This window comes from Neofelis nebulosa, chromosome 2, assembly GCF_028018385.1.
Source record: "Neofelis nebulosa isolate mNeoNeb1 chromosome 2, mNeoNeb1.pri, whole genome shotgun sequence".
Taxonomy (NCBI): domain Eukaryota; kingdom Metazoa; phylum Chordata; class Mammalia; order Carnivora; family Felidae; genus Neofelis; species Neofelis nebulosa.
The window spans coordinates 94,920,661-94,935,834 of record NC_080783.1 but is presented as its reverse complement, the minus strand read 5'-3'; the positions used below and the strand labels follow the sequence as shown (position 1 = coordinate 94,935,834).

The 15,174-nt window shown below is 37.7% G+C and overlaps 1 protein-coding gene across 16 annotated transcripts in view; it reads left to right on the top strand.

The window, feature by feature from the left end:
* Positions 1–15,174, top strand: part of R3HDM1 (R3H domain containing 1) — a 205,662-nt gene that overhangs the window by 143,473 nt on the left and 47,015 nt on the right. For all 16 annotated transcript variants that reach the window (XM_058715440.1, XM_058715448.1, XM_058715445.1 and 13 more), the window contains 2 exons: positions 9,211–9,365; positions 13,936–14,087. In XM_058715440.1, the coding sequence (XP_058571423.1) occupies positions 9,211–9,365; positions 13,936–14,087 (307 nt within the window). The remainder of the gene's footprint in view (positions 1–9,210; positions 9,366–13,935; positions 14,088–15,174) is intronic.

The window sequence follows — 15,174 nt, the reverse complement described above, 5'->3', positions numbered from 1 at the left end:
ATACACATTTTAGGATTTTTTTTGTTCTAGTTCTGTAAAGTATATTGGTATTTTGATAGAGATTGCATTAAAGCTATAGATTGCTTTAGGTAATATGGACATTTTAGCAGTATTGGTTCTTCCAATCCATGAACATGGAATATCTTTTCATTTGTTTATTGATTTCTTTCATTAATAGTAGTTTCATAGTACAAGACTTTCACCTTGTTAAGTTTACTCCTAGGTATTTTACCTTTTTGGTTGTAATTGTAAATGAGATTGATTTCTCAGTTTCTCTTTCCGCTACTTCAGTATTGGTGGATAGTAATTAACAGATCTCTGTATATTTATTTTGTATCCTGTGACCTTACTAAATTCATTTATCAGTTCTAGTAGCTTTTTGGTGGAATTTCTAGGAGTTTCTATTTATAGTATCATGTCATCTGCAATAGTGATAATTTTACTTCATCCTTTCCAATTTGGATGCCTTTTATTTATTTTTCTTGTCTGACTGCTGGAGCTAGGGCTTCCAGTACTTTGTTGAATAAGACTGTTGAGAGTGGACATCCTTGTCTTGTGACTGATCTTACAGGTAAAGCTATGTTCTTCACCATAGAGAATGATGTTATCTGTGGGTTTTTCATATATTGGCTTTATTGTGTCAGGGTATGTTCCCTCTAAACCTACTTTGTTGACGGTTTTTATCACGAATGGATGTTGTCTTTTGTCACATGTTTTTTCTGCATCTATTGAGCTGATGATGTGGTTTTTATTCTTTCTCTTATTAATGTGATGTATCATATTGATTGATTTGCAAATACTGAACCACCCTTGCATCCCTGGAATAAATTTCACTCTACACTGGTGAATGATTTTCTTTTTATAGTATATTATTGGATTTGGTTTACTGACATTTTGTTGAGAATTTTTGCATCTGTGTTCATCAGAGATAATGGCCCGTAGTTTTCTTTTTGTGTGTGGTGTATCTGGTTTTGGTATCAGAGTAGTTCGAGCTCATACAATGAACTTGGAAGCTTTCCTTTCTTTTCTGTTTTTTGGAATTGTTTGAGAAGAATGGGTATTAAATTTTCTTTAAATGTTTGAAAGAATTCCCCTTTGAAGCTATCTGGTCCTGGACTTGTGTTTGGGGGGAGTTTTTTGATTACTGGTTCAATTTCATTGCTGGTAATCCGTATGTTCAAATGTTCTGTTTCTTCCTGATTCCATTTTAGAAGATTATATATTTCTAAGAATGTATCCATTTCTTCTAGATTGTCCAGTTTGTCGCATATAGTTTTTATAATATAATCCTTTGAATTTCCATGGTTGTCAGTTATTATTTCTCCTCCTTCGTTTCTGATTTTCTTTTAAAATTTTTTTAATGTTTATTTATTTTTGAGAGAGAGACAAACCGCAAGCAGGGGAGAGGCAGAGAGAGAGACAGAGACACAGAATCCGAAGCAGGCTCCAGGCTCTGAGCTGTCAGTACAGGGACTGACCTGGGACTGCGAGATCATGACTTGAACCAAAGTCAACCACGGCCACTTAACCGACTGAGCCACCCAGGCGCCCACTTCATTTCTGATTTTATTTATTTAAGTCCTCTCACTCTCTCTTTCTCTCTCTCTCTCTCTCTCTCTCTCTCTCTCTCTCTCTCTTTTTAGTGAGTCTGGGTAATGGTTCATCACTCGTGTTGATCTGTTCAGAGAATCAGCTCCTGGTTTCATTGATCTATTCTTTTGTGTTTTTAGTATCTGTTTCATTATTTCTGCTCTGATCTTTATTATTTCCTTCCTTCTACTGACTTTGTGCCTTGTTCTTTTCCTAGCTCCTTTAGATGTAAAGTTAGATTGATAATTTGAAGTTTTTCTTGCTTTTGAGATAGACCTATATTGCTGTAAACTTCCCTGTTAGAACAGCTTTTGCTGCATCCCAAATATTTTGGCCCATTGTGTTTTCATTTTCATCTGTCTCCATGTATTCTTTTAATTCCTCTTTGATTTCTTGGTTGAGCCATTTTAGTAGCATGTTATTTAGCCCCCATGTATTCATGTTTTCAAATCTTTTCTTGTGGTTGATTTCTAGTTTCATACCATTGTGGTCAGAAAAAATACATGACTGTTTTTTCTTAATTTATTGAAATTTGTTTTGTGGCATAACACATGATCTGTTCTGAAGACTGTCTCGTGCACTTGAATGTGTAAGCTCCTGTTTTTGGATAGAATGTCCTGAATATATCTGATAGGTCCATCTGATCCAGTGTGTCATTGAGAGCTCCTGCTTCCTTGTTTTCTATCTGGAGGATGTATCCATTGATGTAAATGGGGTATTACCATCCCCTACTGTTATTGTATTACTATCATTTCTTCTTTGATGTTTTTTAATAGTTACTTTATATATGTAGGAATTTCAAAGTTAGGTACATAAGTACTTATTATTGTTACAACCTCTTGTTGGATTGTTCCCTTTAGCATTACGCAGTGTCCTTCTTTGTTTCTTGTTACAATCTTCGTTTTAAAGACTGTTTTGTGCAATATGAGTTTCACTACCCTAGCTTGCTTTTCACTTCCATTTTCACAGTACATTTATTTGTATTCCTTAACTTTGAGTCTGCATGTGTATTTAGGTCTGAAGTGAGTCACTTGTAGGCAGCATATTGATGGGTCTTGCTTTCTTATCCATGCATTCACCCTGTGTCTTTTGATTGATGCCTTTAGTCTATTTACATTCAGAGTAGTTATTGATGGGTATATATTTACAGCCATTTTGTTATTTGTTTTATGGTTGTTTTTGTAAGTTCTTCTCTGTTCTCTGTGCCTTTCTTCTTTTGCTCTCCTCTTTTGTGGTTTGATGGCTTTCTTCAGTGAAATACTTAGATTCCTTTCTCTTTATTTTTTGTGTATCTATTACAGGTTTTTGTTTTGTGGTTATCGTTAGTCTCACATATAATATACATATAGAAGTCTATATAACATTGATAGTTGATTTAAGTTTGAACCTATTGTAAAAGCAATAAATTTTTACTCCCCTCCACGTCACATTCTATGTATATGATGTCATATTTACATCCTTTTTAAACTTTTTTTAAAGTTTATCTATTTTGAGGGAGAGCAGGAGAGGGGTAGAGAGAGGGAGAGAGAGAGAATCCCAGGCAGGCTCCATGCTTAGTGAGGAGGTCAACGCAGGGCTTGATCCCATGACCATGAGATCATGAGCTGAGGCTAAATCAAGATCTGGCCGCTTAACCAGCTGAGCCACCCAGGCACCCCTACTTCACATCCTTTTATTTTGTGGATCCCTTAACTGATTTTCATAGATATATTTATTTTACTAGTTTTGTGCTTTACCCTCAGTGATTAATCTACCACTTTGATTGTGTTTGTATTTACATATGAATTTTTTTTCTTTCATAATTTTGTTACTCCTGATTATGGCCTTTTCTTTCCACTCAAAGAATGTCCTTTAGGGGTGCCTGGATGGTTTAGTCAGTTAAGCATCTGACTCTTGATCTCACCTCAGGTCTTGATCTCAGGGTCATGAGTTCAGGTCCTGAATTGGACTCCACACTGGGGGTGGAGCCTCCTTAAAAAAATAAAATGGATTTCTCTCTTCGTCACACTGCTTTCAATTACTAAGTGTCTTGGCGTGAACCTCATTGGGTTTAATTTATTGGGGGCCTTCTGTGTCTTCTGAATCTGAATGTCTTGTTTCCTTCCTCAAATACAAGAAGTTATCAGCTATTATTTCTTCAAATAAATTTTCTGCCTCTTTTTCTCTCTCATCTCTTTCTAGCATCCCAATACTGCAAATGTTACTACACCTGATAATGTCACTGAACAACCTTAACCTATTCTCATTTTTTATTATTTTTTCTTTTTGCTGTTCAGTTTGTTGCCTTTTCATTACCTGCCTTCCAAATCACTGATCTGTTCATCTGTATCCTCTAATCTGCTAATTCTCTCTAGTATATTTTTCATTTCGGTTATTGAATTCTTCTTCTGTTTCTTTTTTATATTTTCTTTGTTGAAATTCTTTTTTTTTTTTTTTTTTAAACATTTATTTATTTTTGAGACAGAGAGAGACAGAGCATGAACGGGGGAGGGGCAGAGAGAGAGGGAGACACAGAATCGGAAGCAGGCTCCAGGCTCTGAGCCATCAGCCCAGAGCCCGACGCGGGGCTCGAACTCACGGACCGTGAGATCGTGACCTGAGCCGAAGTCGGCCGCTCAACCGACTGAGCCACCCAGGCGCCCCTCTTTGTTGAAATTCTCATTGAGTTTGTCCATTTTTTCTTTCTCAAGTCCAGTTAGTGTCATTATGACCATTGCTTTGAGTTCTTTATCCTGACATATCACTGATCTCAGGTTCATTTTGCCCTTTTGCTGCAGTTTTGTCCTTTCATTTGGGATGTATTCATGTCTCCTCATTTTGTCTAACTCTCCACGTTTGTTTCTGTGTATTAAGAAGGTCAACTCTGTCTACTGATCTTGAAAGTAGTGGCCTTAAGAAAAAGAGGTCCAGTGGTGCTCAGTAGCACAGTATCCCCTTTTTACCAGAACCAGGTGTTTCGTGGTGACTCCTTTGGGTTGCTTGTGCTCTGCTTTTGTGGTTGAGCCACTTTTGCCTTCAGTCCTCTTGGCTGTAATGGCCCACTTTGCATGTTGTAGGTAGGATTTGGTCCCTGTGCTGTTTAGGGCCCAGACTGGCCCAGGATCACTGTGGGCTTGTAGTTAGGCAGTGTCAGCAGTCAGACCACAGGCCTGCCCTCAGCAGATCACCATACAGACCTGCATGTTGCATTCCCTGCCTTGTCCCCTGAGAGTCTTGTGTTGGTAGGCAGGGCCAGCAGCAGACCAGATGCCTGCCCCCACTTTGTCTGCCATGGCTGCAGGGCTCCCAAAATGGCGGGCTCTCTTCCTGTCCTGCCCCCTGAGAGCTTTTTATTGGTGCGTGTGGCTGGCAGTGAGATCAGATGTCTGCTCCTAGGCCATCTGCTGGGGCTGCAGTGGAACTCATTGTGCCTCTCATCCTTGTCCAGGCTGCTTGTAAAATGTGACACAGCAGGAGCCACTTAGGATTGTTATCTGTAGCATTTAAAACATCTGGAATAAGGCAAAGAACAAAATTAGAAGATTAATGTGGGCTTCTTAGGAAAGATACTTTCTTTTAAAGTGTTTGATGGGGCGCCTGGGTGACTCAGTCGGTTAAGCATCTGACTTCGGCTCAGGTCATGATCTCGTGGTCCGTGGGTTCGAGCCCCATGTCGGGCTCTGTGCTGACAGCTCAGAGGCTGGAGCCTGTTTCAGATCCTGCATCTCCCTCTTTCTCTGACCCTCCCCTGTTCATGCGCTCTCTCTCTCTCTCTCTCTGTCTCAAAAATAAATAAATGTTAAAAAAAATTTTTTTTTTTTAAATAAAGTGTTTGACGTTCTGGGGCGCCTGGGTGGCTCAGTCGGTTAAGCGTCCGACTTCAGCTCAGGTCATGATCTTACAGTTCATGGGTTCAAGCCCCGTGTCAGGCTCTGTTCTGATAGCTCGGAGCCTGGAGCCTGATTCTGTGTCTCCCTCTCTCTCTACCCCTCCCCTGCTCACGCTCTGTCTCTCAAAAATAAATAAATGTAAAAAAAAAATTTTTTAAGTGTTTGACGTGTTGTTTTTTGTTTTTTGGGGGGTTTTTTGGTGAGAGAGGGAAAGACAGGGAGGGCAGGCTCCAGGCTCAGCACAAAGCCTGGCACAAGGCTCTGTCTCATGACCTGAGCCAAAATCAAGAGTCAGATACTCAACTGACTGAGCCACCTAGGCACCCCTACATTCTTATTTTTAATAGCTCTATTCTTATTTAAGAATACGTTCCCAGTTTGTTTATGCTACTTTTTTTTCAATTTGTTTTTAATGTGTATTTTTGAGAGAGACACGGGCAGGGGAGGGGCAGAGAGAGAGAGAGAGACAGAATCTGAAGTGGGCTGCAGGCTCCGAGCTGTCAGCACAGAACCCGATGCAGGGCTCGAACTCATATGCCACGAGATCATGACCTGAGCCGAACTTGGACGCTCAACCAACTGAGCCACCCAGGTGCCCCTATACTTTTTCCTGACATTTTTCTTTTTCCTTAAGTCCAAGCTCAAATGGTATTACTTCTTTCAGGATTAATTTCACCCTCCTATTTTTGTAAGTGTTTTTTATACTGTTATTCTAATACAGTATCAGGGCTAAGAATACCTAATTCAAAGAAACGGGACTATGTCTTATTTTCTTTATATCCCCACCAGTAACATCCTGGGTTCACAGCTTAATACCCTATGTAACAAATGATGAGGTGATGGAGTCGGATGTTTTATACTGCATGTTATGTTGTCACATTGTCAAAACGTGCATGACGTTTGTGTGGAGATACACTGTGGCATGGATATTGATGGGGATTAGGTTGCATTAGGGAATCTAAAATAGCATTAGAAATTTACTGATGCACATTCCATGATGTAATGTCCTATGACATGGAATCTATAGCTATTTATTGAAAGTGTTCTCTGTCAGATGTTTTTTTCATAAGAAAATTTTAGGCTGGGGGCGCCTGGGGGGCTCAGTCGGTTGAGCATCCGGCTTTGGCTCAGGTCATGATCTCACGGTTGGTGAGTTCAAGCCCCACGTCGAGCCCCACGTTGGGCCCTATGCTGACAGCTCAGAGCCTGGAGCCTGCTGTGGATTCTGTGTCTCTCTCTCTCTGTCCCTCCCCTGCTCATGCTCTTCCCTATCTCTAGAAAGTAAATAAACATTAAAAAAAAATTTTTTTTTTTTAAATGAAAATTTTAGGCTGGAAGGCTCCAGTGTGAATCTCCAGAAATTAGTAAATTTAAATAAATAAAGGAAATCAGAACACTTGCACATAAATTGGCTTTTCTTTTTCAAAGTTTTATTTCAAGGTAACCTATAACTTCAAATGTATTTTGAATAAACTATAAAAGTAGTATGAGAAACAGTTGTGAAGTTCCCTGGGAGGATGTGACTGTTTTAAGTTGAGGTATTTTAAGTCCGATTACATTACAGTGAATTCTGCCAGGTATCTACGTTTTTCTTTTCAGTTGTATAGGACTGTAGGTCTGACAAGTCTGTCATAAGTTACTTTCCCAGTCTATAAAGAGCTGAGCCCAAATTCTGACACTGCAGTATATGCTTGTGTATGTGTATGTTCTGAGATGGTATTTCCAACACAAGAAAAGATCATATCTTCACATCCCATTTCCATTCCTGCCCTTTACGTTCCTAGGTGTGGAAATGTGTCAGCGTATGGTTTGATGGTGTTTGGCATTTAGAGCATGAATTTGAAATACATGTGATTTGATAAACTGTAAAGAGGGTTGAATGTTAACTGTTAGACTAAAGAACAAGAAGTAAGTTTCTTCTCCCTTTTTCCTTTTTCTGCCTGTGAGTTTAAGTATTATAGAAAATTCACTCACAGAAAGGTTTAGGAAATAGCATATTATCCATCACTTCATTACTGACTAGGATTAGAATATAAATTTTCTGTACAAAGTTAGAATAGTCAGAAGTCATTTATAACGTGGCCATAAAGCATTATTGCCATAGACCTAGCATAATTTTACAAAACCGTTCACTGTTAAACAGTTCACTGTAATTGGATTTTTACTTTGTTGTTGTTAATATGTTTTTTAGTTAACAAATAATGCTTTGCATTTCTTTCTTTGTAAAAGGTTGATGTCAGATTGTATTTAGCTATTTAGTCATTGAGCAGAATCATAGAGGCTCCCAGACAACTACATTGATACTGTTATCTACAGTCGGTACCTGAGATGGGATCTTTGCCATGTCTGTTGCTTAAGAGATTAATAAGCATAGAAATGAAAACTGGTATTTATAATATAGCAAAATATATTTATAGTATTACCAGAGAAATCATTTCACTGACCTTTAGTTGTAGAAATTTGCATGGGCAATACTATAGTTTGGTTCATCTTTGTAGAAACTTTTCAAATACCCTGAAGCTGGATGGTTATTTTTATCTGGTTTCTTAAAAAAGAAAGAGAGAGAGAGAGAGAAAAGGAAGGAAGGAAGAAGGAAGGAAGGAAGGAAGGAAGGAAGGAAGGAAGGAAGGAAGGAAGGAAGGAAGGAAGGAAGGAAAGAACAAAAGAAAGAAAAGAAAAGAAAGAAAGAAAGAAAGAAAGAAAGAAAGAAAGAAAGAAAGAAAGAAAGAAAGAAAGAAAGAAAGAAAGAAAGAAAGAAAGAGATTTGTGGTAGCTTCTAGTAATTTACTTAATTTTGAGATAATGGGTTTACCTAAAGGAATCCTTTTGGTGTCAAGAGACAAAATATGATTCTTCTTTTTTTTTTAATGCATTTCTTACTACTCAAAGCTTATCATTGTGGAGATTCTTGTTTAAATAACTCATGAATTCACTTGATAAAAATAAACTTATACTTTTAATTTACTACTTAAGTTACTAATAGTGCCTTCAATTTAGAGAAGAGTTGTCCCTTAGGTGTTTCATGTGTGACTTCAGGTAAATTACTTAATCTCTTTAAGGACCTGTTTCTCTGTCAAGTGACCTTAATAATACATTAAGGAAATGATCTAAAAACTTGCTGAATAACTCCATTTTTCTTGTGCCCTTTACATATTCCTAATATAAGGATGCCTGTCTTAGTGTGACAACCATTCTATAAAAGTGGTTCTCCTCTTTCCTACTTTTGGTTTTCAGAAGAGCCAGATTCATGGGCATGCAACCTCTGATGTTACACAGGGCCCTGTGTTTGATTTGATGTTCTGCTGTTACCAACTAAAATTCTTAATAATTTTTCAACAAGCAGCCCTACATTTTCCTCTTGCACAGGGACCAGAAATTATATAGCCAGTACTGGTCCTCAGAAATCAGTTGTCATATATAGTTGTCATAATATACATTGAATAGTAATTTTCTATGTAAACCATATAAATTTCCTTAACTACAAAGGAAATCTTTGTACACAAATTTTATCTGAATATATTTTAAGTGGGGAAAAATACAGCTGGGAGTTACCATACAGTAAATCCTTTAAATGTTAGTTCTCATAATGAGGGTTTTTTAAATTTGCTATTTTAACAGTTCTGTTGTTTTATTTTTATTTATCTTTTTGTCATCTTAAAACACAAAAGTATTTGCTTAAAACACAAAAACATTATGTTAGATGAAAAAAAATTAAATTCAAAGCAAGGTTTAACTCCTTATGCCATTACAGGTTATCAAGTTATACCCAACCACCAGCAAAACTACCAAGGACTAGTTGGAGTTCAGCAACCCCAGAGTCAGAGTCTCATTGGTGGCCAGCCCAACAGCATTGGAAATCAGATCCAAGGAGTAGTCATCCCATATCCTTCAGTGCCATCATACCAGGTATGTTGTCACTATTAGCATCTTTGGGTAGAGGTAAATACATAAAATATATAGCTACAGTGCATCTTCTTTCTTTTCTTATTATAGGGGAAATGATTCTGTGATACATAATTTATAGTCATAAGAGTTGTATTAGTTATAGCAATTTTGTTTTACCTCATTGTATTGCTTTATTCATTCAATTCTTTAATTTTTATAAATAATTAAATGTGTACTACCACGTGAACCACATTGGTATTGGCAAGAAAATTTTCTTTGGCGTTGTCTATGTTTCCAATGATAGAAACATATAACAACCTAGTATCTGATTCTTTTCTTCAGCTCCTTAGAAAGTCTTGTTGAGAGGGGGATGACAGGGAAAATAGAGGGAGAGGTAGGTATTTAAAAGAGTGAGGCAGAATACAAACTATAAATCAGTGTTGATAGAATAGAAAAGAATATCAGGTTTTCCATGGAACTGATCTTTTTCCCTACCACCAGTCCTAGAAAGGAATGGCATATCATGTATTAAAAAATGTTGTGGACTTTTGGTCACTACATAAAATGAGTTATGAAGTGTATCTTGTCTTTATATTCCCCAGAACAATTTACACAAGCACAGAATAACTGTTGTACAGAATACTGAATATAGTTTAACAGAGAACTACTGCACTTTAAAAATTTTTTATTATTGGTTCTATTTATTTAAAAGTCATAAAACTGGGGCACCTGGTGGCTCAGTTGGTTCACTGTCTGACTTTGGCTCAGGTCACGATCTCCCGGATCATGAGTCCAAGCCCCGCATTGCGCGCTCTGCTGACATTGCAGAGCCCACTTCAGACCCTCTGTCTCCTCTCTGCCCCTTCCGCACCCGCCCCAGGAAGTAAACTTTAAAAAAGTAAATAAATAAAAGTCATAAAACTATTTGAGTTTTCTATGTAAAAAGTGCATTGGGGGCGCCTTGTGACTCATTCGGTTGAGTGTCCCAATTTCGGCTCAGGTCATGGTCTCATGGTTCGTGAGTTCAAGCCCTGCATCAGGCTCTGTGCTGACAGCTCAGAGTCTTGAGGCTCCTTCAGATTCCGTGTCTCCCTCTCTCTCTGCCCCTCCCCCACTCGTGCTCTGTCTCACTCTCTCTCAAAAAAATAAACTTTTTTTAAAAAAAGTATTGTGGATTTTAATTTATAGTTGTAAAGTAGAAATACCTATTGTTTCATGTATAGGTCAGGTATATTTAGTGTAATATGACACATTCTCAGAAATTTGTTTTACCTTTCCTTCATCCTTCTGGAATAACTTGCAAGTGAGTTTGTTTTATTAGCCTAATGGCTTTCCATACCTGAGGCTACTGTTAAGAAATCCAAAGACCATTTTCATTCATCTCAATGAGGTAAAGATAAGACTAGTTAGTAAGATACATGTACATGTAAACAAGTTGGTGATGTATACAGTCCCATAACAGGATTATGAAATAAAACCATGAACCGATTAGGAACTTAAATACAGAAGTTCTCTGGAAAGATAAAAACCTTTAGCTCTTAAAAGAAAATTGTGGGCATAAGTTGGTTATGAAGAAATCCTGGGGATGGGGAAGGATATGAGCAAAGGTGCTAGCATATTCCATATAATTCCAGAAATTTTAAATTGAAATTAAATGTAAACTACAGAATTGTCAAGGAAGGGCTAGTGAGCACTAACAGTATGTCTAGTTTTCTAGCTTCCTGATAATAGAAAGCAACTAAGGAAGAAAGAAAACTAGGTTTTATATTTTTGTTTTCTTTCCAATCTCTCATGCTTTTTACTCCTTATCCTCTGTACTTGAGCCCAGGCACATGAGACTGCCCATCCCCTACTTCTCCATAGCTAGACATTAGACAGGATCAGTACCAGAGCAGGAACTCTCCCTTGTCAAGGACCTTGATCAGGCTTCCTAACCCAGTACCCAGGCACTGTGAAAATAAGATCTGCCCTTCACCTTTAGGGGGTTCACAGTCTGGTGTGACTAATACAATTTTTAAATAAATTACAGACTTGTTAGTATAGTTCTTTAAAAAGAGCTAGATATTGAAAATGTTTCAGTGCTAAGACAGTAATTATAATTTCTATAGCATACTTGTTTTTACAAGTTATAAATCATTTCTCAAGGTATTTTATATAATCTTCAAACTGGGTAAAAGACTATGAGAAGGATGGCTCTGTAGAGCATTAAGAACTTGCCTTATAATTCCTACTACCTCTCGTAGACAGGCTAGGTGGTGATAAAATGCCATCTAAAAAATAAGCCAGAAAAATCATCTGTCCTTAGTAGATTGTATTTGGTGGCCATAGGTCTCAAGTACTGTTCCCTCTCTCTTTTTTGGCACTTCAATTTTTTCTTTACCACTAGTTGTAGATTATTCTATAGCTTAAATCATCTAGATTGAGCTGTGTCATTTTCCCTGGATCTGTCTTCCATATATATTAGATACTATCATAAATAATAATTTTAGAATGTTGCGCTCCCTCAGTAGACAAAAAGAGTTATTCAGAATTGGATAAATCAAATCAGTAACTTTCTCTTTGCAATAATCGAGCCAAATTGAAAGTAATAAAGGATTACTGTGTTTTTTAAAAAGACTGGTTTGCATTTCAGTAACATGTTATATAGCAAGACTTAGAAGTTAATCAATTTCCAGTGGTGCTTGGGTGGCTCATTCGGCTAAGCGTCTGACTCTTGATTTCAGCTCAGGTCATGATCTCGGGGTTCGTGAGTTCAAGTCCTGAAATCAGACTTTGGGATGCTGACAATGGATCCTCTCTGGTGCCCTCTTTCTCTGCCCCTCCCCCACTTGCAGACTCTCTCTTTCTCCGTGAAAATAAATTAATTAACTTAAAAAAAAGTTAATCAACTTCTAAATCACAGAGGCCAGATAGAATAGTGAGATGATTAAGGAGCTGACACTCTGGAACCAGAGGGCATAGGTTCAAATCTTTTTTTTTTTTTTTAATTTTTTGTTTTTAATGTTTATCTTTATTTTTGAGACAGAGACAGAGCATGCGTTGGGGAGAGGCAGAGAGAGGGAGACACAGAATCGGAAGCAGGCTCCAGGCTCCGAGCTGTCAGCACAGAGCCAGACGCAGGGCTCGAACTCGTCAACTGTGAGATCATGACTCGAGCCAAAGTTGGATGCTCAACTGACTGAGCCACCCAGGCGCCCCCATAGGTTCAAATCTTAACTTCCCTGCTTGCTAGCTATACAACCTTGGGCACGTTACTTAACCTCAATTTTCCCATCTATAAAACAGGGTTAATAAAAGTACCTTTTTCAGGTTATTAGGAAGACTTAATATTATAACACACATAAAGTTCTTAGAATGGAACCTGATGTGTGATGGTAACTAGTCAGTAATATTAACTTCCATTGTCATCACTATCCTACTATTACTACTATTGATAATACCATTGCTAACATCATCATCATCATCATCATCATCATAACCTTCAGAAGCTTTTACATTGGCCCTATTTACCAAAATCACTATAATCCACCCGTAATGTTGTGGCACATTTATGAATTAAGAACCCATTAGAACAACAACATCAGAAGAGCCAATTGTGTCCGTGGTTTCTATTTTAGAAAGTAGAGAAACCAGTGTACTGAAAAACCGATTCTGTTTATGTGGTTTCTATGTAGATAATATAGAAAACAGAACTGAAAGATCTGCTATTCACCAGATGCCTACTGTGCTAGATCCTGTAAATAGAGACTACAGTGGAGATAATGCCTCCCATGAGATGGAGGTAGTGTCCCATTTTTTCAGATATGAAGCTGATGATCCTCAGAATAGTTAAGTCATTTGCCCAAAGTCTCATAGATAGCCAAGGAATGGAGTCTATACCATGTCTGTTTATCTTAGGCTCCAAAACTCACACTCTTTATGATGCAGTGTATCTCCCTGGTGCCCTACCTGAGTTTTACTTAGCTCTGCCTGAGACAAGCTGTATTGTATTACTTTTTCCACATCAGATCATCATCCATATTTGGAAATGTCATCAGTGTTTGGAAACCGTTTCTTTTTTTTTTTTTTTTTTTTTTTTTTTTTTTTTTGTCTTTTTAGTTTATTTATTATGAGAGAGAGAGAGCATGCATGTGAGTGGGAAAGAAGCAGAGAAAAAGGGAGAGAGAGAATCCCAAGCAGGTTCCACACTGTCAGCACAGAGCCCGACCCGAGGCTTGTACCCACAAACTGAGATAATGACCTGAGCTGAAATAAAGAGTCAGACACTTACCTGACTGCAACACTCAGGTGCCTCTGGAAACCATTTCTTTTTTAAAACAAGTTTTACTTAAGGACATAATTCACATTTTATGTTTATAACCTAATACATCTAGCCTACTATACAACTGATAAAGGCTAGCCAAAAATAATAGCTGGCTGAAAAGAACAGAAATAAAGTTGTGGTACTGTAGCTAATTTATCATGACAGCCGATTGGCAGTTTTAGCCTATTCCTAAATGTTTATACTGGAAAAGTTTATGGAGGCTGGAGACATTAACATTTGCCAGATTTTGAAGAACTTTTTCCCTTTAAATTGTCTTTCAAATTTCAGGTTTCACTGCCTCAAAGTTCTCAAGGAATTGCCCATCAGACTTATCAGCAGCCTGTTATGTTCCCTAATCAGTCTAATCAAGGATCTATGCCCACAACAGGAATGCCAGTTTACTATAGTGTCATTCCTCCTGGTCAACAAAGTAATTTAAGGTGAGTATGACCAAGAAACCTAATCCTATAGCTTCTCATTGTTTATCATGATTATGGTCTGTTGCTAATTTTAAAATTGAGTAAAGAGCATGACCTGAAGTGATTGTCTAATATAGAATAGAAAAACTATGATACAGTCTGCTTTTCTTTTTTTTTTTTTTTATTTTTTTTATTTTTTTTATTTTTTAATATATGAAATTTACTGTCAAATTGGTTTCCATACAACACCCAGTGCTCATCCCAAAAGGTGCCCTCCTCAATACCCATCACCCACCCTGCCCTCCCTCCCACCCCCCATCAACCCTCAGTTTGTTCTCAGTTTTTAACAGTCTCTTATGCTTTGGTCACAGTCTGCTTTTCTAATAGTTCTTTTAACAGAATCAGTATATGCAAAACATTTCATATGTAAACTGAACAAGAGTCAAATTGTCTCTCATGTGCCTAAAAGTAGGCAATTCTCCTCTTAACCAGTAGTTGGCCATAGACCTTGGAGTTCGGAGCATTTAATATTTAAGGTTTTTGTAAGGAGTCAGGGGAGAATATTTCTTGTGTATAACCTTAGCAGCAAAATTTCTTAACTGAAATTTTTCAGGCTACAGGGAACTCATTTTTCATCAGTAAGAGGAGACAGGCATATAGAAGAAGCAAATGATAATAGCTCTGTGTAAAAGCAAGTTATGAAACTACTTCTTTAGCTGCTTCAACTTGGAAGAACAGAAGCTTCTCTGATAAGCCTAATGTGATATAAATAGTAATCTTCCTTTGAATTGGGTAACTTTAGTCCATTATTCAGAAAGTATTACAGTCTTTGATTTATTCTCATGACATCCCTGTAAGGTTGCCAGAGGGACTGCATTGCTCTTTTCAAGAAGGAAGACCTAAGTTTTCATTGCTGGTAAGAGGTTGGCACCGGTTATGGTTACTGGTGATATTTAGGGGTGAGAAAAGGATTGACAGACTTGTTTCATTGAATCTACTTGGGAGAATGGAGACTTGGCTCTCGTATTTGTTACCAGACACAACACACACACATAGGACACACACACACACAGAGGATTCGCTTATTTCCTTGCCCTTTCCAGCTCTG